Source organism: Mercenaria mercenaria, chromosome 4, assembly GCF_021730395.1.
Source record: "Mercenaria mercenaria strain notata chromosome 4, MADL_Memer_1, whole genome shotgun sequence".
NCBI classification, from domain to species: domain Eukaryota; kingdom Metazoa; phylum Mollusca; class Bivalvia; order Venerida; family Veneridae; genus Mercenaria; species Mercenaria mercenaria.
The window spans coordinates 4,359,301-4,386,419 of record NC_069364.1 but is presented as its reverse complement, the minus strand read 5'-3'; the positions used below and the strand labels follow the sequence as shown (position 1 = coordinate 4,386,419).

General features: G+C 36.4%; 1 protein-coding gene across 30 annotated transcripts in view; it reads right to left on the bottom strand.

Annotated features, from left to right (window-relative positions):
* Positions 1-1,943: 1,943 nt before the first annotated feature.
* Positions 1,944-27,119, bottom strand: part of LOC123550860 (mitogen-activated protein kinase kinase kinase 15-like) — a 93,601-nt gene continuing 68,425 nt past the window's right edge. For 29 of the 30 annotated variants that reach the window (XM_053540192.1, XM_053540195.1, XM_053540194.1 and 26 more), the window contains 8 exons: positions 26,042-26,120; positions 23,884-23,963; positions 22,547-22,652; positions 21,746-21,905; positions 20,663-20,755; positions 14,793-14,940; positions 13,196-13,272; positions 1,944-11,507 (listed from right to left, as the gene is read on the bottom strand). In XM_053540192.1, the coding sequence (XP_053396167.1) occupies positions 11,435-11,507; positions 13,196-13,272; positions 14,793-14,940; positions 20,663-20,755; positions 21,746-21,905; positions 22,547-22,652; positions 23,884-23,963; positions 26,042-26,120 (816 nt within the window). In that variant the 3' untranslated portion in view covers positions 1,944-11,434. Of the gene's footprint in view, positions 11,508-13,195; positions 13,273-14,792; positions 14,941-19,781; positions 20,000-20,662; positions 20,756-21,745; positions 21,906-22,546; positions 22,653-23,883; positions 23,964-26,041; positions 26,121-27,119 lie in introns of those variants that run through there. The other variant, XM_053540222.1, reaches the window with a different exon arrangement.

The following is a 27,119-nucleotide window of genomic DNA, read 5'->3' as shown; positions in this document are numbered from 1 at the left end:
TAACTCTAATTGTATTTTTGACAGAATTATGCCCCTTTTGTACTTAAACTTTTTTTGCAATCTTCCCTTTCTGGATATTACTTTAATGCAATATAAGATAAAGACTTGAAACTTAAAATGTATCTTTATCACCATCATCTGCATGTGTGGTAACAATCCCCATAACTCTGATTTGTATTTTTGACCAAATTATGCCCCTTTTATACTTAAATTTTTTAACAAACTTTGTTTTCTGGACATAACTTTGGTACTATATAAGATAATGACTTGAAACTCAAAATATATCTTTACCATCATCATCTGCATATGTTGTAACAATCCTAATAACTCTAATTTGTGTATTTGATGGAAATATGCCCCTTGGTGTATCTTCCTTTTATAGTAGAGGTCTCTTATTCAAACATATATTCATTTTACTGTCAAATCGCCGAATAGTGGAGCATGCTGTCTTACGGACAGCTCTTGTTCAACTTTGATACTCATCAATTGACATGACTAAGTCTGTTGGAATAGTAGAGCATTGCTGTCGTCTGACAGCCGTTGATCCACTTAGTCAAATACGTCTTTTTGAGGTACATGTGAAACAAACTTTTATGTCCTTAATGCATATTTTGACTACCGTAAGTAAAGGGCCATAGCTCGTCATGCAATGTGAAATCTAGTACAGAACTCGCTTACACAAATTCACATGCTAAATAATATTCCTACATTTTTGTACATAGTTTCATTACTATATGTCAAATATGTTTAAGGATATATGCAACACACACTCCCAGTGCTGTATGTGTATTTTTCACTGAGTAAAAGACTGAATTTGGTCTTGCTGAGTGAAATCCCAAACAGAAACATAGTGCGAAACTGTACATCTTATGAAACAGTTTTCTAATGTTTCAGGACTGTATGTCAAATACTTTTTGGAGATGCATACAACACTAACTTGTACACCCTTTATGCAAATTTTTGACTAAGTTAAGGGCATTAACTCTGGTCTAGCTTTTGAAATCCCATTAAAACACCAGGTGCACAACTTCACATGCTGAATAACAATCTTGTGAGGTTTGATAACTTTAGGTCAGGCATTTTTTGAGATATGCACAATACAAATCAGGATGTTATTATGGAAATACCCAGTAACAATGTGGTGGGTGGGGAAAATGAGCACGACTACATTATGTACACAAAGTTTGATTATGCCCCAGGCCCTTGAAGGAGAGGGGATATATTGTTTTGCTCATTGTCAGTTGGTGTACTATTTGATTTCTGAGCACTTTGACAAACACTCGCATGGTCAAACTTCGTAATGTGATTGACAGTTGTCTGTAAATGAACCCTTTACTAGGCATTATTTCTGTGTCAAAGCGCCAGTGTAGAACCAGTGACATCCTGCAAGCCAGTTTTAGGGCTTTCTGGTATTAATTGATTCAGCCTGGACAATACTTGGATACTAGTTGAGCATGGTAAGTGATACAGTATCAGCCATCTAAATGGCCCAGCCAAGATATTCAATTTAAGCTTGCAGCCTTGACCCAGACATAATCTTGTCCCTCAGAAAAAGAAAACTGAAGTTATATACACTTAGACACTTGTTGCAGTTTCTTGTATGAGAGATAGGGCAAAAGTTACCCAATAACAGAATTTGTTCAAACTGTGTACACATTTCTATGTTAGAAACAGAAAAATGCAAAAACAATCACAGGTCACTGTGCTTGTATACCAGTTATTTGCCTTTAAAACTGAACTTTACTTCAAACTTGCATATTCAAGGGCAGATAACTCATGAACAAGCATGGTGACCTTCGATTTTGTTTTCATAATTCTGTTTCTAACATGACACTGTGTTCATATACAAAGTTTGAACAAATTCTATTATTAGGAATGTTTTTACCTAAAAATGCCGCAACCGTCCTTAAGTGTCAGTTCTCAAAGAAAAAAATGAACACATATAGGAAATAGATTTTATTTTTTCAGACATCTCATTTAGATCATTTAATAAATCATAATCACTTAAAAATATTACCTCAAATAAATCAACAGACATTCTGATTTAAAAAAAAAAAAAAAGATGCATAATAAAATGATCATGAATATAAATCAACCGTGGGTGAAATAAATAAAACTCCAAACATCACTTAACAACAGAAACATGAGTAACATACATTGGTGCACAGGTTAAACACTGTGTCCTGATAAAAAATATGATCTAGTCCATAAGATACACACAAACTGTGATTTCCGACTTGTTCAGATATGACAGTCTCGATAAGTTTAGTGTTCTTAGCAGTTGCAACAGTTAGTACATAAAATGAGATGGACTGGAGTGAAGAGAAAAAAAGCTTAGTGCTCTTCTAAGTGGATTACCATAATCCTTCCTAGTTAGTATGTGTGTTCAGTAATGCCCAAAAGTTTGGAGCCCAAGACACATTTTTATGTTAAAAATAGATATCAAGTCTGTATTTCTAAGAATTATGGCTTTTTAAGCAAACCCTTTCTTCATGTAATCTATATTATATGGGTGAACCAAATGTGTCTGAACACTGATCTGGAATGACAGGGAAGATTTTTTTCAACAATGTTAGGGCAAATGTTTAGAAGGCACAAGTAATATTAACTACCAAAAGTTTATAACAACAAGGTTTAGGAACTATATTTGTGTTGTCTTCTGACATGATTATTCTTACAAGGGGACTTGTTTTTACTGATTTGTGTCAACACAAAAAATGAAATTCTAGCAAACAAATGAAATGAAATACCTTACATATTTTAAAATTTGAAATCCATTAATTTGTGTGTCCATCCAATTGTTATTTTGGTCTAAACCACATTCTAACTAATAAAAAATCATCTAAATGAAAGAGTACAACAAGATATATTGATGGAATGATAAAAGGATTATCACCATAAGAAAAATATATAATCTTTTTTTTTTAATTTTCACCAAAACATACTGTCACTTTTAATGTTATTCTGAACTTAATTTACTTAATACTATTTAACAGAAAAAAATCTTAATTTCCAATTCATTCTGATTAAAATGGGTAACTAATACCGTAAAGGTTTCTTTGTGTTGATATTTTATAAAGTTTTATTATCTGTAGTGTAAATTTACGTCGTTTTCTCTCAGTGAAATAACTTTTTCATCAAGAGATACTCTATGAACAAGGATAAAAGTATTTGATTTGCATCCAGTTTTAAGTAAAGTTTTGAAAAATAATGCTTGAAACATGGCTGAAAATAATTGTACTAATAAATCCTTGCTCTTGTTAGTCCCAATTACAACAAAATTCTACAAACATTGGTTTGCTATGTCAGAGGTAAACATGTTATAAATAGGTAACAAGAGCTCGTCGAACACGAAATGCCCCCCTTGATGCATTCAGTAATTGCACAAGGAACACAGGGTTCGCACAGGCTTGAAAAGTACTTGAAAATGAAGGGCAGTCTTGAAAACAAAATTTGTCTTGAAAAGTGCTTGGAAATTGCCCAAAGACCTTGAAAAGTACTTGAATTACTTATTTTCTCGTATGCTAGACAATTAAAATCTCCCTGAAAATCAAAAGTAAATCTTTTAGAATAAAATCGGCACGTTTCGAGCAATGGGCAGAGCTACGAAAACGCCGTAATAAAAAAGGTCGAATGTGTTCGGGACGAAAGCGAAGTTTGGGTACGAATGTTTCGTACTTTCTGTTAGCGTTGTCTCCCCTGACTAAAATGGCATCAATTCGTTACAAATCTGTGTAAGTATTATTTATAAAGTCCTTGAAAACTATGACTAGTGCTTGAAAAGTCCTTGAATTTGACTTGGCCTTGTCTGTATGAACCCTGGAACAGAAATTATATGCTCACTGTAAACAAAAGTTCTACCATTCTGGTTTAATCTGACCTTGGCCTTTAACCTAACAAGAGATTACAGAGAGATCTTGGCGCCATCCACTGAGCCATTTTTGAATGTTCCAAATTTCAAGACTAGCTCAAGGTCAAAATCAAGGTCAAATTTCACTTCGGTACAAAATAAAGTGTATGTGGTCCAAATTTGAAAGCTGTGGCTTGAGAAATGTGAAAGTAGGTCACTAGATCAATTTCAATGTCAAAGTTTATTTCGGTAGACAGAACTATGCATGTGCTTCAAATCTGGAGGCTGTAGCTTGAGAAATGTGAAAGAAGGTAATAGGTAAAAATCAATGTCAAATTTCAATTCAGAACACAATAAATAAGCATGCAGTCCAAATTTGGAGCCTGTGGCTTCAGAAATGTGAAAGTAGGTTCAATCTCAAGATCAAAGTTCATTTCAGTACACAAAACTATGCATGTGGTCCATATTTGAAGGCTGTAGCTTGAGAAATGTGAAAGTAGGTCACTAGGTCAAAATCAAGGTCAAATTTTATTTCGGAACACAAAACTATGCAAGTGGTCCAAATTTGAAGCTTGTACCTTCAGAAATGTGAAAGTAGGTCACTAGGTCAATAACAAGGTCAAAGTTTTTTTCGCTACACAAACCTATGCATGTGGTCCAAATTTGAAGGCTGTAGCTACAGAAATGTGAAAGTAGGTCACTAAGTCAAGATCAAGGTCAACTCATGTCAAGGTTCATCTTGCCACTCAAAACTATACATGTGGTCCAAATTTGAATAATGTAAGTTATCAGGGTTCGCACAGACTTGAAAACTCCTTGAATTTCAAGCTGCTAGATGAAAAGTGCTTGAATTTGCAAAAACCTCCTTAAAACTCCTTGAATTCGTTTCTTGCCTTGAAAACTGCTTGATTTTATGATAAAAGTCCTTGAATTTCCTTCTTCAGAAATTTTGGTCAGCTTAATAAAAAAGGATCGTAAAAGACGCTTTGTTATATGTACGCATCGCCATGTTTTATGTCTACATAACCTATGTGTACCGTACGATACGGGTTTTAAACAGACCGGGACTAGGAAAATTACGATGTGTAAAAAGACGGACACCATTTCCGTTACCGATATCGAAGAAAATGTCGTGTATTTTCAACAAAAAGTGGCTTGTATCCTATCCATGGCTGCTCGAGCTCGAAAACAAATGGAAAGCCATGTGCAAATATTGTAACAAAGTTATTGACATTAGTTCAATGGGTGAATCGGCGCTGAAATCGCACGTCAAGTCTGAGAAGCACAAGAAAAATGTACCTGATCGAGAGTCACCCACGGACACTCTTGATGTGTTTACTATTTCACCTTCGCCCCCAGCAGCCAGAGGCACCTAAAACTTATCTTATATGACATGATAAGTCGCTGTTGATGTAAGAAGAGTTGATCAATTGTTTGCCAGTTATTTTGTGTGTGATAAAGTGTTGATCAATTGCAAATTGGAACTTTATAGAAAAACTTATATCACGTGATAGTAATTTTGGATGTACGAAGTGTTCACCAATTGTAAGTAAGTCATTTCGTGTGTAATAAGTGCTTGTTCAATTTTTTGCTTATCCTTGAAAACGTAATAAAAGTCCTTGAAAACTGCTTGAAAACCCCTTGAATTTTTTGTCAGTCTGGCTGTTTGAACCCTGGTTATGGACATGAAGATTCTAAGTTTTTCCCTATATAAGTCTATATGAACCATGTGACCCCTGGGGCGGGGCCATATTTGACCCTAGAGGGATAATTTGAACAAACTTGGTAGAGAACCACTAGACGATGCTACATTACAAAATATCAAAGCCATAGTCTTTGTGGTTTCGACAAGAAGATTTTCAAAGTTTCTCCCTATATAAGTCTATGTAAACCATGTGACCCCCAGGGCGGAGCCATATTTGACCCTAGGGGAATAATTTGAACAATCTTAGTAGATGACCACTAGATGATTTCATATACAAAATATCAAAGCCCTAGGCCCTGTGGTTTTGGACAAGAGGTTTTTCAAAGTTTTTTCCTATATAAGTCTATATAAACCATTTGACCCCAGGGAAATAATCTTGCTAGAGGATCACTAGATTGTGCTTCATACCAAATATCAAAGCCCTAGGCCCTATGGTTTTGGACAAGAAGATCAGAAACTGTTTAACTGTTCCTGGCCAATGTGACCTTGACCTTTGACCTAATGACCTCAAAATCAATAGGGGTCATCTGCTGGTCATGGCCAACTAACTATCAATTTTCCTGACACTAGGCCCAAGTGTTCTTGAGTTACTGCCCGGAAACCATTTTACTGTTCCTGGTCACTGTGACCTTGACCTTTGACATACTGACCTCAAAATCAATAGGGGTCATCTGCTGGTCATGACCAATCTCCCTATCAACTTTTGTGACCCTAGGCCTAAGTGTTCTTGGGTTATCATCCGGAAACCGTTTAACTGTTCAGGGTCACTGTGACCTTGACCTTTAACATACTGACCTCAAAATCAATACAGGTCATCTGCTGGTCATGACCAACCTCCCTATCAACTTTCATGATCCTAGGCCCAAGGGTTCTTGAGTTATCATTCGGAAACCGTTTTACTATTCAAGGTCACTGTGACCTTGAACTTTGACATACAGACCTCAAAATCAATAGGGGTCATCTGCTGGTGATGATCAACCTCCCTATCAACTTTCATGATCCTAGGCCCAAGAGTTCTTGAGTTATCATCCGGAAACGGATTGGTCTACATTCCGACCGACCGACAGACAGACGACCGACCTACCGACCGGCATCTGCAAAACAATATACCCCTCCTTCTTCGAAGGGGGGCATAATTAAATGAGACAGTGGTGCCTTTGAGTGAGAACAGCCCTGGAAGTTGATATCAGCCTTCGGGCTTGTCTGGGCCATTATCATTGAAAGGCACCATTCTACTAAATATTTCATTCCATAGACATTACTATACCCTTATTATCTGGAATTTGGTGACAATAAAACATATAAAAGCATAAAGTTTTATAAAATTTCTGTTGAAAAAACAATGTCGAGTAAAAAAGATCAATGAATAATCACTAAACATTAAAAGATACCTTTAATATGTTTCAATAAAAATTCTAAACAATCACAGAGAATTCCAACAAGAGTACAAAGCAGTTGTAGTAACAATAAACAGTACAAGGCAGTTACAGTTTCATTCAGTCCTTCACTGAAAATAATTTGTATCAACAACAAACAGTACAAAGCAGTTATATAACGGTGACATTGTCCTTGATGCCAAAGCAGTTGCGTAACAATAAACAGTACAACGCAGTTGTGTTATAGTGACACTCAGTCACTGACGACAAAGCAGTTTTTTCAACAATAAACAGCACATCACAGTTGTGTTACATTCAGTCTTTGACGAAAAAGCAGTTGTGTTACAGTAACACTCAGTTCTTGACACCGAAGCAGTTGTGCAACAATAAACAGCACATCACAGTTGTGTTACATTCAGTCTATGATGACAAAGCAGTTGTGTCAACAATAAACAGTACAACGCAACTGTGTTACAGTGACATTCAGTCCTTGGTACAAAGCAGTTGTGTAACAATAAACAGTACAACGCAGTTGTGTTACAGTGACACTCGGTCCTTGACGTTGAAGCAGTTGTGTAACAATAAACAGCATAACACAGTAGTGTTACATTCAGTCTTTGACGACAAAGCAGTTGTGTCAACAATAAACTGTACAAAACAACTGCATATAACAGAGACATTCAGTCCTAGATGACAAAGCAGTCGTAGTGACGATAAACTGTATAAGGCAGTTGTGTAACATTACATTCAGACCCTAACAAGAAAGCAGTGTCTGCTATTTTAACCACTGAAGTAAAACAAGCAGTTCATCTGAGGTAAACTTTACAACCTTTAAAATTTAGTACTGGCAAACTATTCTGAATTCTATATTCAACATATTTATGTTTTACAAGAAAAAGGTAGAAAACTGGGTTAACGAACTGTCATTTCTACACTACAAACCTCACTTTACTTTAAGACAAATCACACTTATCCCACACATGTAATTTACAGTGAATTGTACTGTGGTCATATTAAACTTTGAGAACCAATAACCTGCATAATTACAAAGCATCCTAGGGGCCTCTGTGGCCGAGTGGTTAAGGTCGCTGACTTCAAATCACTTGCCCCTCATCGATGTGGGCTCGAGCCTCACTCGTGGCGTTGAATTCTTCATATGAGGAAGCCATCCAGCTGGCTTATGGAAGGTCGGTGGTTCTACCCAGGTGCCCGCTCGTGATGAAATAATGCACGGAGGGGCACCTGGGGTCTTCCTCCACCATTAAAGCTGGAAAGTCGCCATATGACCTATCATGTGTCGGCGAGACGTTAAATAAAAAAATAAAAAAAATAAAGCATCCTAAAGTTGAATCTGGGTAAAGTTTCAAGGTTTTCATTTCTGCTATATGCAAAATTTCCATATTTACCAAAAAAAAACAACATTATAGTACTGCAGCTAATATTATATTTAAATGGATATAAAAATAGAGTAAATGAGAAAAGATAGAAGACTGTGAGCAAAATTTCCATAGTATTTATAATGCAGATAAAAATTGAGTAAAGCTTTTGTAGACATAGCAATAACAAAAATAGAATGATAAAACCTAATTTTTGCTAATGAATAAAAACTGATTATGCACTCACTTTAAGCCGTAACAATTTAAAGGGCATTAAACAGATATCTCTCTACAAATCCTTCAATCGAGTCATACAGTCTTTCATTGTGTGGTAACTCGTGGTGACTGGTAAATAATTTTTAATGCATGACATACTAATTTCTTTACTTTATCATATTTTACATATAGTACATAGGTATATCAGGGTGGGTGGGGTAGTGCCAATGTCGTGATTTTGTTTTGGACAGATTCTTTTCAAAATTTCCGGAGTGCTGATACAGACAGTATACCAGTGTGGCTTTCTGGCCAAAGAAAATAAATCAAAATCACTGACCACTGCTTGTTATCATAGTTAATGGTACATTATGCCATACACCATAATTCTAGCACTTCAATAATGATAAATTAAAACACATTTACAAATGGCAAGTTAAAAACTTTGTACGTACAAAACTATGAACAAATCTATTCCAGCTGTACTGCAAAATTCAATGAAAACAGAAACACCTATACTTCTGAAGTACAGGATTAAAATATCTAAACATGACATAAACAAGGAAATATGATTTTGAGATCAGGGGCTGCTACTCAGGATTGACCAATTAAAAAACATGAAAAAAATTTGTGGGCAAAAATTCCATAAACATGACTGACATACCAGTTACATTCCTGATGATGGTGACAGTGGTTTATCAAGAAGACAATTTTTACCAAAGGTAAAGTTTTCTTTCATACCCTTTTTTTTCTAGTATAGGTTCCAAATAGAACAATTTGTAAAACTGATAAATATGTATGTCATTATAAATGTGTGTTATGTACCCTTTTAGCTGGCTGGATTATCAGAAAATCAGGCACTAGTGTACTTCATCTTTTTATATGTACTGTTGCCCTAATTTATTAAATTGCTGCAGTAATAAAAATTACCCTAATTTGCTTTTAAAACCTTTTCAGACATACATGTATACATAACTGGTGTAGTACAGCTGAAAGAAACGTAAAATTCAAAGGGCTACAACTCCAGCTAACCATCAAATCCGTATAGAAATATTATTTCCAGAAAAGATTAAATGGTAGAAATATATACTACCAAACTGGTAAAATAGTACACATATGTATTTTCAGAAAAGGTAAAATGGTTGAAATGGATATAACCAAAACGGGTAAAATGTCACGCGTGTATATAACCGTAAGTTGTAAAACGTTTCAGAAATGGTAAAATGGTAGAAATGTTTATTATCAGAACTGGTAAAATGGTAAAAAAATTCTGGTAAAATGGCTGAAATGACATCGTATATTACCAGAACTGGTAATATGGTAAAAATGTAAATTACTACAGCTTTTAAAATGGTAGAAATGTGCATTTTTTGAAAGGTAAAATGGTAGAAATGTGCATTTTTGAAAGGTAAAATGGTAGAAATGTATATTACCAAAACTGGTAAAATGGTAGAAATAAATGTACAAACTATGCAAATGTTTGCACTATTCACAGTGCAATACTGATTGTAAAACATGAAAATATTCAAATAAACTGCAACGGATAAAATCAAAACTTCAATCATTATACTATTGCACATAATTTAAACCAGCTTTAAAACAAACACATTACAGAACAAAGTTACACAGACATTAAAATACCAAAAAAAAAAAAAAAAAAATAATAATAATAAAAGACATTACCTGTTACCTCTGAAAAAGTCTAAACTAAAATAAACAAAAAATATGTTCTTAATAAAACTGAAGAAGTTACAAAAATTATGTCACTAATCTGTTAGCAATGTACTTTAAAGATTGTTTTAACTGCACTGACCGTTTAAGCAGGTAAATCAAAACCTGCTACATTTTTACGACTCCTCATCATCCTGATCAGGTGTGCCAAAATACTCATGACAAAGGTATTGCCAGTACATGAATCAGAATTTTAAGCATGACCATGTTCAAAACTCAAAACACAGAATGATAAATTGCATGATAAAACAAAAATGTTGCTTTATTATGAGCTTCACATTAAAGTCAGTTAATTCTTGAAATTGGATTTATTTTGTAAACACTTTCATTTTATTTGAGACAGAACCATTCCCATTATATATTTCCTTTTCTCCATTTAATTTCTAAACCTTCTTCACAAACATTTTAATGTACATGTAATTACAACTGTAACAGTTATGTAATTCTCCTCTGGATGATATTTCATAATTTTCGTATCTTTTGTCGTAAAGGATCAGGCAAATACATATTTATATTCACAGCCTCTGGTTAAGAAGTATTTGAATAGGACTTCCAAAATCCAAGTGGAACGTTTCTGCCAGACAAGTGTTATATCCAACCCTCACAATGGATTACTCCATTTATTCAAATCATAAAAGCAATCAGGAACATTTTTCTTGTTAATGGCTCTATTTCTCAACCCAGCTATACTGTGCACGCAGAAACATCTGTTGTAGTTCAATTAATCTCAGATGCCATGTAGTTTTAAATCAAGAGATATTTTCAGCACACTATACCAGTTTATAGCTAAACACACTGTATAATCCAACTTCCCTTATGGCACAAGCTTAAATAAAGTACAGAACTGTTGTATAAATATATAATTTACAGTTTGGATTACTTCAAACAATAATTTCAAGGCGGGTGTTGGTATATCATACCCCTACTCTATTACCGGTATTCTACACAAGTCTAACACAATGTTAATTACAGTTTGTATGTACAGCTTACAGATAAGCCAATATGGTATGCCACTAAATCCCACAATTCTGACGTGGAAGCTATAGGGTGGTCTATAGCTCTGTTCACCGGTGAATCCATTTTTGAAACAATACACAACACACAATACACAGAGCTGGCAGTTGCTGGGATGGATAAATGACCCTGACAGACAGACAGACGAACATATTGCTGACAGTCACTGCTACCTTTTAACTTTCTTATGTTTAGCACGATGTGCCTGTATAGCTCTCCATATTCTACAAACAATACCTCCTCTGAAATATACAATGATAACAACATTACTACATAAGTTAAATACTCCAAAATGTAGTCAAATCACTAAAGAGACCATGCCTTATCTCATTAGAAACAATTGGAAAAGAATTTAATATAAATCTAGGATACTTCACATGTAAACATTTCTTCTGAAAAAGGCTAAAATACAGCCCAATGAAGGGTTAAAATATTTCAATTCTTTTAAACTAACTTATTCATGCACTTCTTCTTAATGAATTTTTGTATAATATTTTCTTTGCGGATACACTATAAGATTTAAACAACTGATAGCATGCAATTTAGCCTTTTAACATGCAGTTTTTAAGTTTTGCTCATCTATTACTATTATTTTAAAAAAAAGAAAAAAAGTGGGATTATGTTTTGTGGAAAGACATAACTATGAAATCCAAGAAAATTTGCCCCTTACAAATAATCCTACAAAATCATTTATTTTATGGGCACGAAATTTTGTGTATTTGACCAACCCGCTTATTCGTTGAGATATGAATTCATGGATTTCAACTTTTTAAGACTAAATGAATGGGAGTTTAATTTCAAGCACTGCTGGGACCATGAAATGCACAAAACTTAGTCCCCACAAATATTAATAATTTAACCTTTACCCAGCTAAATTTCTAAATGGACTGGTCCATCATTCAATTTGGGCAATACAATTTCATTTATTATTCAAAGAGGTGTTCACTGAAAATTTTCTGACTGAATAGCGAACAGTGCAGACCATGATCAGCCTGCACGGATGTACAGGCAGATCTTGGTCTGCACTGGTCATAAAGGCAGAATCACTTGCCACCAGCAGGCTAAAGGTTAACACAAGAACACCGCCTTGCGGGTGCAGACGCTCATCTGATTTTTTTGTCTCTGTATAATAGAAATATTGTCCTACCCATGATTTTCTAAGTGCAAAAAAGGCCATAATTCTTGCAAAAAGCAATGCAGAGTTACGGTACTTGTTGTGCAGAGTTAGCCTTTAATGGCGAATAACTGCTCTGAGTTTTAAAACAATAGCTTTGACCTTTAAGGAGATAAATTGACCTAAACGCAAAACTTAACCAAGAAATCTGATTTTCTGAGTCCAAAAGGGGCCATAATTCTTGCAAAAAGCAAGATGGAGTTATATTTCTTGCTGTACAGAGTCAGCTTATGAAGGGTAACAAGTGTTGCAAGTTTCAAAGCAATAACTTTGATAGTTTAGGAGAAAAGTTTACCTAAACATAAAACTTAACCAATAAATCTGATATTTTCTAAGTCCAAAAGGGGCCATAATTCTTGCAAAAAGCAGGATGGAGTTATGTTTCTTGCTGTACAGGGTCAGCTTATGATGGTGAACAAGTTTGCAAGTTTCAAAGCAATAGCTTTGATAGTTTAGGAGAAAAGCTGACCTAAACACAAAACTTAACCAAGAAATCTGATTTTCTAAGTCCAAAAGAGGCCATAATTCTTGCAAAAAGCAGGATAGAGTTATGTTTCTTGCTGTACAGGGTCATCTTATGATGGTGAACAAGTGTTGCAAGTTTCAAAGCAATAGTTTTCATAGTTAAGGAGAAAAGCTGACCTAAACATAAAACTTAACCGGGCAACGCCAACGCCGATCAAGTGATGACAATAACTCATTTTTTTCCCCAGAAAATCAGATAAGCTAAAAAGGTATCTATATCAAACTACTTACTTTATATTGAGTCTTTGTAACTGTTCTAATGTAACATATTCCAACAAGTCATCTAATGTGTACTGCTCATTGAGTATCTGTAAACCAAAAACTAATAATTAGAAGTATTCAAAAGGATACTCTATAGTTTTTATTTCAAAGACAAAATGATAATGGTGTATACCTATTAACAAACCTGTAGTAACATCTGGCAAGAGTAGTTTTAAAGGACACTGTACTTCGTAACATTCATCTTGTCAAACTATTACAGTAAACCTCGCTTATAAGGAACAGCTTGGGACCTTTAAAAATTGTTCCTTATAACCGAGGTTCCTTATATCCGTATAGTGAACTAGTTCCTTGTAACCGAGGTTGGTATAACGAACACAATTTGTATAGCGAACACTATTTGAATGACGTTTGAAAAGGGCTATGTGTTCTCACTCCGGGCAGACCATGAATCTTTATGTGAGAAAGTTGCGAGACTCTGTCCATTGTTTATATTTATCTAGCACAAGGAAGTTCTATACTTAAAATGGCCAAGAGAATATATTTCGTATCGCATCCATTTTGAAAACAATGTGAGCCAATATTTGTTTAATTGATTCCGGAACGGCTATGAAAAACAACACAATCAAGTCCTGTGACTGTCCTGCAAACAGTCTAATTTCAACCATCATTTAATCCAATTATCGCGATTAGCGGCGAATTCAAAACTCCTAAGTACGCTGGACATAATCAGAGTGGTTTGTCGCGTGTTGATTAGATTACGTAAACACACAATACTACATGTACCTTAATCGACCATTCACCTATCTCTGATTGGCCAGGAGCAAAAAGAGTCATCGTAAACTCCGCCGTTTGATTGACAGGCGCAACTGTGTTCCGTTAATGTAATTCATTTACTGAGCAAGCACGCGCATGGCAAAAAAAATATGTGTCCTGGGGAATCGCGTTTGGGATTTTCTAGCGTCCTTTTTCAAAATGTATGCGTCCAAATACGCAGAAATATGCGTGTTGTATTATTTGGTTACGTTGATTATAATACTTTTTGTGAGTCTCTACAAATGTAGGGATATAAACTAAACAGCACAAGTGTGTTATCTACGAGTATATTTTAAAGACTTAAGCATAATACATAATCGTCTAGTATTTGGTAAATGTTAATGATGATATTATATATTTTCTTTTTATCGTATCCGTGAATTAACAAACTATAGATCATAGTAATGAAATAATTGTGTTTATGTGCGTGAAAGTGCCGACGTTACTCTGAAGTCATCAGCGATTCTCCTGTTTATTTCCGGTTTTTAATAATTTTTACTCTTTATGTCTGTTCGCTATAACCGAGAGGTTTCCCATTGAATTTCATACTTTGGGACAGGAAAAAGTGTTCCTTATAACCGAGTGTTCCTTATAACCGAGTTCCCTATAACAGAGGATTTTAACATTGAATAAAGAAGGAATTAGATCGGGGAATTGAAAACTGTTCCTTATAACCGAGTATTCCTTATATCAGAGTTCCTTATAAGTGAGGTTTACTGTACTGAAATTCTATATATATGGAATTCACAGTGCAGACATAATACACTTTAATTGTGAACAAAATGCTACAAACCTGATCTATTGAGCCGGAATCTATTCTACATTGTCGTAACCACTGAATGAGCTGCTCATCTGGTGGTTCATTGATCACTACAGCCGGAGTTACTGGAGTTGATCCCGAACTTGATGCTCCAATTATACCCTGACCACTTAATGCTTGCCTGCAGAAAATTTACACATACAAAATTTCATCTACCAGTAAAATAAATTAACCTTTATAACCCAATACTTAGATGTGTTTTCACAGAAAGGAAACTGATATAGTTTAGATTTTATTTGCTAAATTCATGAAGTTTTTGCTGCATCAAATTTATACTGTTCTATTTTTGTTTGGGTACGAGTGGCTGAGCATAACATAAACCACACAAAAAATGCATTGCTGCTTCATTCTGTTATGTCTCTTTTAACCTTTACCCTGCTAAATTTCAGTAATGGACTGGTCCATCATTCAATTTTGGCAATACCATTTATTATTCAAAGGGGTGTTCACTGAAAATTTACTGACTGAATAGCGACCAGTGCAGACCATGATCAGTCTGCACGGACATACAGGCTGATCTTGGTCTGCACTGGTTGCAAAGGCAGAATCACTTGCTGCCAGCAGCTGAAGGTTAATTTAGATGTACTGGGTATAGTAGCTGATTGTTTCAATGCAACCATCACTGTCAAATTCAATGTTGAGTTGCTCTGCCAGAATTGAATATCCAATGAACTATGTGAAATTAGAATAAGCAACAAAATTTTAAGAACAGAATAAGCAAATAAACTTCATTTGTACATAAACTTCAAATTCAATAAGCTATAATCTATTATAAGAATTTAGTAAGCAAAGAACTTAAAGTAATTTAATGTTTATTTTGTTTATTCTTGTGTTTTTCTGTCATATGTGTGGAGAATGGTGAACAAATGTGATAAAACTGTGTTTTTCCTCCTCAGAAAAATCACCAACAACAGTACGCCTTGATCTCATCGAATCGCGATTTCCCATCGATTCGTGACGTCAATAAACGTCAAGAATTGACGCTCGTGCCACGACGTACGTCATCAGAAAACTACGCAACTTTTAGCCTACATTCAGTTCAACAATATATTTATCAAAAATGCGCAATAAGCAGGTAAATAGTTAGTATTTGTAATTAATATGTAACAAATTTTCAAAACATTTCATAAATTTGTGTTTTTACCCCAAAATTTTCTATTTTATTGCCAAGTTTTGTGTTTTTTTCTGCAGCAGCATCTTTCCCAAGTTGTCTGCCCTTAATCTTGATAATCGAGGTGATTTATGAACATGTAAAGGGTCGTCCTAAATTTACTTATGGTTATTTCATCAATAACTTATACGGAGCCATATCCAATTAACATTCAATTAGAATCTACATTTTTATAAAACTTTGCCTATTAAAAAAGTGTCTTTAATTTAGGACTTAATTAGGGTAATAGTTAAAAAGGAACATATTAAACTCACAGTTTTTCATGGTTGATAATTTTGATTAACTTGAGTGAATAATACTGCAATAAATAAAATTAAGTTAAAATATCAAGAATTTGGTGTTATTTTTTGTGAATAAGTATGCATATGAATGCCCTTACATGTATCTTTGCAGAAAATTCCTAAATGAGTTGAGAACAAGGCAGTCTGAAAGACAGCTAAATCCCCCGCCACTGCTATGGATAGTGAAAGGGTAAACCTTTGATTTTAGCTGTGACCTTGACCTTGAACTGACATGGCTGACTCATGAATTCTGCACAACGTCTTGATGAGGTGATCATTTGACCAAAGTTTCATGAAAATCCTTCAAGGGGTTTAGGAGATACAGAGCTGAAACATTTGACCTTCAGTTGTGACCTTGACCTTGAGTTGACATGGCTAACTCATGAGTTCTTGATGAGGTGATCATTTGACCCAAGTTTGATGAAAATCCTTCAAGGGGATAAGGAGATACAGAGTGGACACCAAATGGAAGGCTCAAACCTTCGACCCTTAGTTGTGACCTTGACCTTGAGCTGGCATGGTTGACTCATAATTTCTGCACATCGTTCTGATGAGGAAATCATTTGACCCAAGTTTTATAAAATTCCTTCAAGGGGTTTAGGAGATATAGAGCGGACACGAAATGGAAGGCTCAAACCTTTGACCCTAAGTTGTGACCTTGACCTTGAGCCGACATGGCTGACTTATAAGTTCTGCACATCGCTTTGATGAGGTGATCCTTTGACCCAAGTTTGATGAAAATCCTGCAAGGGGTTTAGGAGATATAGAGCAGACACAAAATGGAAGGCTCAAACCTTTGACCCTAAGTTGTGACCTTGACCTTGGGCCGGCATGACTGACTCATGGGTTCTGCACATCGTCTTGATGAGGTGATCATTTGACCCAAGTTTTATAAAATTCCTTCAAGGGGTTTAAGAGATATAGAGCGGACACAAAATGGAAGGCTCAAACCTTTGACCCTAAGTTGTGACCTTGACCTTGAGCCGGCATGGCTGACTCATGGGTTCTGCACATCATCTTGATGAGGTGATCATTTGACCCAAGTTTTATAAAATTCCTTCAAGGGGTTTAGGAAATATAGAGCGGACACAAAATGGCAGGCTCAAACCTTTGACCTTGAGTTGTGACCTTGACCTTGAACCGACAAGGTTGACTCATGGGTTCTGCACATCGTCTTGATGAGGTGATCATTTGACCCAAGTTTCATGAAAATCCTTCAAGGGGATAAGGAGATACAGAGTGGACACCAAATGGAAGGCTCAAACCTTCGACCCTTAGTTGTGACCTTGACCTTGAGCTGGCATGGTTGACTCATAATTTCTGCACATCGTTCTGATGAGGTAATCATTTGACCCAAGTTTTATAAAATTCCTTCAAGGGGTTTAGGAGATATAGAGCGGACACGAAATGGAAGGCTCAAACCTTTGACCCTAAATTGTGACCTTGACCTTGACCCGACATGGCTGACTTATAAGTTCTGCACATCGCTTTGACGAGGTGATCCTTTGACCCAAGTTTGATGAAAATCCTGCAAGGGGTTTAGGAGATATAGAGCGGACACAAAATGGAAGGCTCAAACCTTTGACCCTAAGTTGTGACCTTGACCTTGGGCCGGCATGACCGACTCATGGGTTCTGCACATCGTCTTGATGAGGTGATCATTTGACCCAAGTTTTATAAAATTCCTTCAAGGGGTTTAAGAGATATAGAGCGGACACAAAATGGAAGGCTCAAACCTTTGACCCTAAGTTGTGACCTTGACCTTGAGCCGGCATGGCTGACTCATGGGTTCTGCACATCGTCTTGATGAGGTGATCATTTGACCCAAGTTTTATAAAATTCCTTCAAGGGGTTTAGGAGATATAGAGCGAACACAAAATGGCAGGCTCAAACCTTTGACCTTGAGTTGTGACCTTGACCTTGAACCGACAAGGTTGACTCATGGGTTCTGCACATCGTCTTGATGAGGTGATCATTTGACAAAAGTTTCATGAAAATCCTTCAAGGGGTTTAGGAGATATGGACCGGACACGATTTTGTTACGGACGGAAGGATGGACGCAGACCATTCCTATAATCCCTCCGCCACGGCGGGGGATTAAAAAGTATCGTAGGTACACCCCAGAGGCTCTATTAAAAGCCTATCATCTCGTTAAAGAAAAGGGAGTAAAGGTTCAGAAAGCTGCTAGAATGTTTGGTGTTCCATCGCAGACATTAAGGGATTGTGTATTAGGGCACATTAATGCTGAAAGTTATTGCATTGGTGGTGAGACATTCTTTACACGTGAAGAGGAACAACAACTGGTTGAGCATGTGGAGACCTTGGCAGAGCTAGGTTATGGTTACAGCAATGTAAGATTACAGCAGCTTGCAGGGGAATTGGCCTTTGACTTGGGCAAAAAGAAGCTGAACAAGGCAATGAGTAACAACTGGTTAGCAGGCTTTCTAAGATGTTGGAATGATCGCTTGACTTCTCTTAACCCACGTAGACTTGAAAGTACTCAAAGAGCGCAACCCCCGAGGCTTTAGAGAAGTACTTCGGTAACTTGAAAGAGGTTTTGACAGAACATGACTTACTAGACAAGCCGCAGTTCATTTACAATCTTGATGAAACCAGACTGCAACCAGAGCACCGACCACCCAACGTTATTGCAAACCCTAAGTCGAAGCCTCAGGCCATTACTTCGCCAAGAAGCACGACCACGATGCTTACAGCTTGTGCAAATGCACTGGGCAATTCTATACCGCATTTTTCATTTTTAAGGGCAAACGCTGGAATCCTGACCTTATGAAAGGGGCAACAACCGGTGCCAAAGGTTAGACCTACATCAACAAGTCGCCAGCCTATACTTTTGATATACGATGGTCACAGCTCCCACAAAACACCGCAGCTGATAAACTGGGCAAAAGAGCAGGGTCTTGTGTTATTTGTTTTGCCAGCTCATTCATCCCACTTGTTGCAGCCTTTGGGCGTATCTATCTTTGGTCCATTCAAGAATTATTATTACTCTGAGTGCTCTTCATTCCTGTATCAACACCTGGGTCAAACCATTACCAAGTATGAAATATGTTCTATCGCTTGCAAGGCATACTTGAAAGCAATGACCCCTTTAAATATCCAGTCAGGATTCCGGAAAACAGGCATTTTCCGTTTGCATAAGGAGGCTGTTTCTCCAGAAAAGTTGATTCCTTGCGAGAGTTTTAGAGAAGAAAAGCCAATAGACAAGGTGAAGGCACTAAAAGCTGGAAAAGATGCAGTGGTTGAATTTCTGAGGGTAAAAGAAGAATGCCAGCAGCAGGTAATTTGCTCATCATGTACATGTATGAAGAAAAAATCAGCCATACAGAAGCCCAATGCAGGAAACACAGAGATAACTGGAGAAAAATACGTAGTAGAGCTAAATGAGAACGAAAAGAACAGAAAAACAAGTCAGCAGAGAAGAAACAACCAAGTATAAGTCCTAAGTCATCGACAAGTGGGGTTAACTTGAAGAAGTTGTCACCAGTTAATGCTGATCTCGATCTAGATCCTGACACAGATGAGGAAGAAACCACAGGAAGTGACGTCTGCTGTGTCTGCAAGAAGATTTCCCCACCAGCTATCCACGACTTCCCAAGACTTAAAATCGTCAACTGGGCTCAATGTGACGAGTGCATGCACTGGGTGCATCTGGCTTTCTGCACAAGCATCAGAGTTGTTAGACGACACAGCACCTTCCTGTGTCCTCACTGTGCACAATAAAAACCTATTAGCAACTATGTTCTTGATTCAGTTCTTTTGTTGTTAATGTTTTTTCTATATAATTAATTGAGTTTTCTTTTTCAATTCATTTTATACTAGTTAACGTTTTTCAAGTATGATAATATCAACAGTTTACCAATAATTTCCTACTGCAAACTTCAGGGGTGGGTGACGTGTCAGTCGCTACCCCAACCATTCATGAATGTTTAAATTACATGATTCTGTTTTATTGTGATGTTACAAAAGTTGTTAAATGCTTTAACAGTCCAGCTAAGTATGTTCAAATTGTGTTGGAGATATTCACTATATTTATGTGCACACTGACCAAATTGGACAGAGATAAATCAGACAAAAAAACTGGGGTGCAATAACATTTAAAGCACACCTATATATTGATGACGTCACAGGTTTCTTGGAATTTCACGAATCTATGAGAAAGCGCCCAAATGATGAAGACTGTCAAGGTTGTCATGTTCAGGTAGGCTTTAGTTAGAAATTTGTATCTAAGTAAAAGTTTATTAACTTTTAGATATTGTTTTGAATTATCAAATACCCAATTTATATACATGTACGTCTCATATATATTGCGCATGCGCGATATTTCAATATAAGAGTCACGAATCGTGGGGAGAAAAGCATAGTACACTTACTGTAATACTTCCATCTGTAACTTCTTCTCAGTAATGGATTTCTTCAAGAGTTCATTGTAGGCTCTCTGTACCTCTAACAACTGTTGTAACAACCTGCAAACAAAATACTGAGAAAATGGACAGCACTCTCACAAATATAGTTTTGTTACAGGTAACCAGGGCTGTCACAAGTTACCTCAGAAAATTCTTCTATCTCTAGGCTAATCTCAACAGAGGTTATACTGTGAAATCATTTTTATTCGCGTATTTCGCGCTAGGACCGATGCGCGAATTTAAGACCGCCCTATTATTATTTTTTATTATATTTTTTATTGCTAAAATTGAAAATGCGCGAATTAAAGCCCGCGTGAAACAGTCCTTCCTCACGTTTCCGCGAAATTTCATGCCAGCGAATTTAAATGATTTCACAGTATAGTGTTTTGAAGAGCTATTAGTGCCATCAATTTGTTTCTGTCAATAACCGTCCTGAATGGACTGGCAACAAAATTAACTATTTCAAGTTAATCATACCGAATGTTTCATTTTTCCCCATGAAGGAATAAAGTAAAGCAGAATCTAATCTCCAGCGAAAGTATGTTCAAGCATCTATAGTTGCTTAATAGTTTATACCTGTAATACACTTTTTTTTAAAACTTTCATATCCTTCAAAATGTTTGTTAGTTTTCCCATTATTATGGACAACTTAACATGTTTTTTTTGTATTTTTTAAAATGTTATCAGAACTGTTTTTTAAAATCACTATACTGACTTTATGAAACCATTACGATATATAGTTTTTATTCAATATAATAAAAATTGATGCATAGCATGTAAGTCACATAAAACAATTTCTGCCTTTACTAGTTAATAATAAATTTGTTAGAACTACCATATTTACGATTTACAGTTGTGCAATATACTATGTGCGATTTTCTACATTGATTAATAGAGACACAATATAACTTTCATACAATCAGTTAATTTTCTAATGAATTACAGTGGCACAACCTACGTAACCAGAACCTCTGTAATATTTAAAATTCCAAATAGATAATTATAGTCTATTAAACACATAAAATATCTTTTCTATCTGTATCAACTTACGTTAAATTCTCATCCTCGGATGACTCTAACTGGTTTCTAATCTCCATGTTCACAGATTTTCTATACACCCCTGTTGCTGACTTGCCAGAAGTTGTTGAGGGGACCCCAGATGTCCCCATGTCCCTATCGTCAGCATCTCCTGCTAAATTAGCTCCCAACTCTGTAAATATAGTTGCAAATCAAAAATTCACAATATTCCTAAAATTGATTAAGGCATATTAGAGTTGCATCCTGGACAAAACTGATACACATCTCCACACTTAGTGAAATCATTCCATTTCATGGGCACAAACATTTGGCCAAAACAGATATTTCCTGGGGACATAAATCCATGGATTTAAAATTCTGAATATAAAATGGATGGGCATTTTACTCGTTTGTTGGTATTTAGTTTTGTGGATATACTCAACCATGAAATCCATGAAAATTTGTCCCCAATAAATATATATTATTTTGTTGTATTACACTGACTGCTGAGCTCAAGCTATGGTGAACATGAATAGTTATGCAATATACAGACATGTTTCTTTTCCTAGTTATTTCATATGACAAGAATTAGCTACTGACTTTGTGTCCATCTTCCTAAAACGGTAATTTACAACAGGTAATATATCATAGCTGACCCAACATAATTTCTCATATCAGCTCTAAGAGGTCTAAACATCAGTTTTCCTCGACCCTGATTCACTTACCTAACCAATTAAGAAAATCTCAACTTTATGTATTGATCCTGTGTAAGACCTACAGATTATAAGGTTAGTTTAAAAGGAACTGCTACTCCAGTTATATAATATTACATACCTGGGGACAACACTGTAATTGCTGCCTGGGTTGCGTTTCTCAGAAGATTGTCTAGTGCAAACATCCAGTGAGGCTGAATATCTCTCAATCTCATGTTGATACTCACCTAAAAATAGAAACTCAACCATTAGTTCAAACAATCCTCTTAATTTAGTATTTAGTATAACAAAGTGCTTTTCACTAACCTGAGATTGAAGTTTTAGTCTAAAGTTTATAGTATGCTTCTTTTTAACAGAAAAAACAATAACCAGTCCCCTTATGCTGATATTCAATTAAAATCCAAGTGGGGTTAAAAAGCTGCAACCTTATTGTGTTGAGCAGGTGAAAAATTATGTGGCAGCGAATAGTACCAGTGTTTCTTTGCTTCTTGTTGATTTTTAACTTATCCCTGTAACATTTCTTACTGCTATTTAATTTCACAATCTGATACTATTTTTCCTTTAAACAATGTAACAATAATGTAGCCTATTGTATATATAAATTACTAATGCAATGCACGATCTTTATTGCCTTTGAAATGTGATTATCACAGAATGACCTTTTCATGGGTGATGTACCAATTACATCTTAGATATCTACTGTATAAACTAAGTGCTCCAAAAAGAATTCACATAACCACACTGTAAGTCATTAATTGCTGGTGAAAACAGTCTACAGCATTTCATGTCTGCTAAAATGTTGCTTACAGAAGTGATCGATTATTACATTTAATATTTACTCGCCTTTTCAATTTCTCAGCTAAATTCACTTACTATGCAATGGATTTATTGCAGACAATAAGCTGATCAGAAACATATTTACAGGACTGTACTTAACTGAGTTTATACTAACTTACATTAGCTTGATAATGAAGAAATCTTTAAACCTGCTTATTTCATTCTTGGGTCAGTTTCCTGGCAAAACTATTACTGATGTAAAATAAGGTGACCCAAGCAAGGCTAAACACTATGACACCTAAACCACTAGACCAGTGCTCACCTTCGGCTGAGACTTATTTCACATTGATTCTATTTATAACTAGATGTGAGTCAATAGGACACTGGTGCCCCCACTTCCTGTCACTGTACATGGTTTCATGACTCGAGGAGAAATATTTTTTAGGATATATGCAACACAAACTTTAATGCACTTTGTTAAATTTTCATTAAGTCAAGTCTGTAGCCAGGATAGAATATTCCATCATGGTCATGACAACACTTGTAAAAGGACAAGCATCAAGAGATACTGATTTAATTTTTAGATTCTGCTACAAAGTTGACAAAATATTTGATCATTTTCAAGATGAAACAGGTATTGAGGTGTTGTACATAAGAAACAGAGAAGCCATTAATACTTACAGCCTCCTGGAAGACATATAGGGCTAACTGAAGCTCCATCAAGGCTGTGTGATCATATTCTAATTTCATTTTCACCTCATCTGAAAAGTATGAATGACGAGTATGCAATGAAACCTGAATCCCTGAATCCATACTCCACCCAACTATGTTGTCATCTCCCAATTTTATCCCCGATTAAGCTTCACCCTGATTTTTCAACTTTTTAGACTAGAAAACATTTCAAACTGAAATTGTTGTCCCCAAATGAATCAGAGGTGATGGAAAAATGACACCAGATGCATTATCAACTGTTCAATCTTCAGGTACTTTATCTTCTGTCCATTGGACAGATATATTATCTGCCATGCAATCCTCAGAAAAATTATTTTCTTTCCAATCATCCGATACTTGATCTTCTGTTCAATAGTCAAATACTTTATCTTGTGTCCAGTCATCAATTGCTTTATCTTCTATTCAGTTCACAGACACTTCACATTCCATCTAACTGTCAGATACTTTATCTTCTGTTCAATAGTCAAATACCATATCTTCTGTCCAGCCTCTAGCTAAATTATCTGCTGTTCAACTGTCAAATACTTTATCTCCTGTCTACTGGTCAGATACTTTATCTTCTGTCCAATGGTCAAATACTTTTCCATCTACTAGTCAAATACTTTATCTCCTGTCCACTGGTCAGATGCTCTCTCTATCTTCCTTCCACTGGTCAGATACTCTATCTCCTGTCCAATGGTCAAATACTTTTTGGTCTACTAGTCAAACACTTTATCTCCTGTCCACTGGTCAGATACTCTTATTTTACGTCCACTGGTCAGATACTTTATCTCCCATCAAATGGTCAAATACTTTTCCATCTACTAGTCAAATACTTTATCTCCTGTCCACTGGTCAGATGCTCTCTTTATCTTCCTTCCACTGGTCAGATACTCTATCTCCTGTCCAATGGTCAAATACTTTTTGGTCTACTAGTCAAACACTTTATCTCCTGTCCACTGGTCAGATACTCTTATTTTACGTCCACTGGTCAGATACTTTATCTCCCATCAAATGGTCAAATATTTTTCCGTCTACTAGTCAAATACTTTATCTCCTGTCCACTGGTCAGATGCTCTCTCTATCTTCCTTCCACTGGTCAGATACTCTATCTCCCGTCCAATGGTCAATCTCCCATCCACTGCGCAAATACTTTATCTCCCATCTACTGGTCAGATACTGTATCTCCCATCCACTGGGCAGATACTTTATTTCCCCTCCATTGGTCAGATACTTTATCTCTTGTCCACTGGTCAAATACTCATCTCCTGTCAAATAGTCAAATACTGTATCTCCCATCCACTGGGTAGATACTTTATTTCCCCTCCATTGGTCAGATACTTTATCTCCTGTCCACTGGTCAAATACTCATCTCCTGTCAAATAGTCAAATACTTTACCTTCTGTCCACTGGTCAAATACTTTATCTTCTGTCCACTGGTCAGATACTATATCTCCTGTCCACTGGTCGATTACTTTATCCCCCATCCACTGGTCACATACTTTATCTCCTGTCCACTGGTCACATACTTTATTTCCCGTCCACTGGTCATATACTGTATCTCCTGTCCACTGGTCACATACTTTATCTCCTGTCCACTGGTCACATACTTTATCTCCTGTCCACTGGTCACATACTTTATCTCCTGACCACTGGTCACATACTTTATTTCCCGTCCACTGGTCACATACTGTATCTCCTGTCCACTGGTCACATACTTTATCTCCCGTCCACTGGTCACATACTTTATCTCCCGTCCACTGGTCACATACTTTATCTCCCGTCCACTGGTCACATACTTTATCTCCCGTCCACTGGTCACATACTTTATCTCCCGTCCACTGGTCACATACTTTATCTCCTGTCCACTGGTCAGATATTCTATCTTCTGTCCACTGGTCAAACATGTTATCTTCTGTCCACTGGTCACATACTTTATCTTCTGTCCATATAAAAAAATAATGTCTACATTTCAAAAAGATTTACATAAAAAATTAAATCTAGAGGTGTAATGTATTCCCTGAAATGTATTCCTACAAATTGTCACCTTAGTACCAAACTATCTATATGCAATTACTAAAGTTTCAAGTTAATTAAGACAGAAATTTCAATAAGGTAAGTTGTTTACCTAGCGCATCTTTGATAACCAAACTGTTCTGATCTCTGATATACTCTGTCAATGCCTTCAGCAATACACTGAGATGTTCCTGAAAACAAATATTCCATAAAATAATTGCATTACATAACAAGAGGGCTATGATGGCCCTAGATAGCTCACCTGAGTTATGCTGCTTGCTTGAACATTTTGAAGTAGTGCAAGTGTTTTCCAACAAGGATATCTAAATAATAAACAAGAGCTGTCTCCATAGGATGACACATGCCCCCGATGGCACTTTGAATGAATAGTTATGGCCGATGTTAGAGTTTAGGACCTTTGACCTACTGACCTGGGTCTTGCGCGCGACACGTCGTCTTATTGTGGTACACATTCATGCCCAATAATTTTAAAATCCATGCATGAATGAGAAAGATATGGACCGGACACGCCCATCAATGCACTATCATTAAATATGACCTTTAACGTCTAAGTATGACCTTGACCTTTGAGCTACGGACCTAGGTCTTGCGCATGACACGTCGTCTTACTGTGGTACACATTCATGCCAAGTTATTTGAAAATCCATCCATTGATGACAAAGATATGGACCGGACACAAATGCACTATCATGAAAAATGACCTTTAATGTCTAAGTGTGACCTTGACCTTTGAGCTACGGACCTGGGTCTTGCGCGCGACACGTCGTCTTACTGTGGTACACATTCATGCCAAGTTATTTGAAAATCCATCCATCGATGACTAAGATATGGACCGGACACGAATGCACTATCTGAAAAATGACCTTTAATGTCTAAGTGTGACCTTGACATTTGAGCTACGGACCTGGGTCTTGCGCGCGACACGTCGTCTTACTGTGGTACACATTTATGCCAAGTTATTTGAAAATCCATCCATCGATGACAAAGATATGGAACGGACACGAAAATTGCGGACAGACTGACAGACAGACCAACAGACGGTTCAAAAACATTATGCCTCCCTTCGGGGGCATAGTAAGTGCAGGTAATGGGTGTGTGTGTAGGGTGTGGGGCAAAGGGGGGGAGGGGGGGGGGGGAATGGGGGAGACAATATCCAACAGTTTCCACTA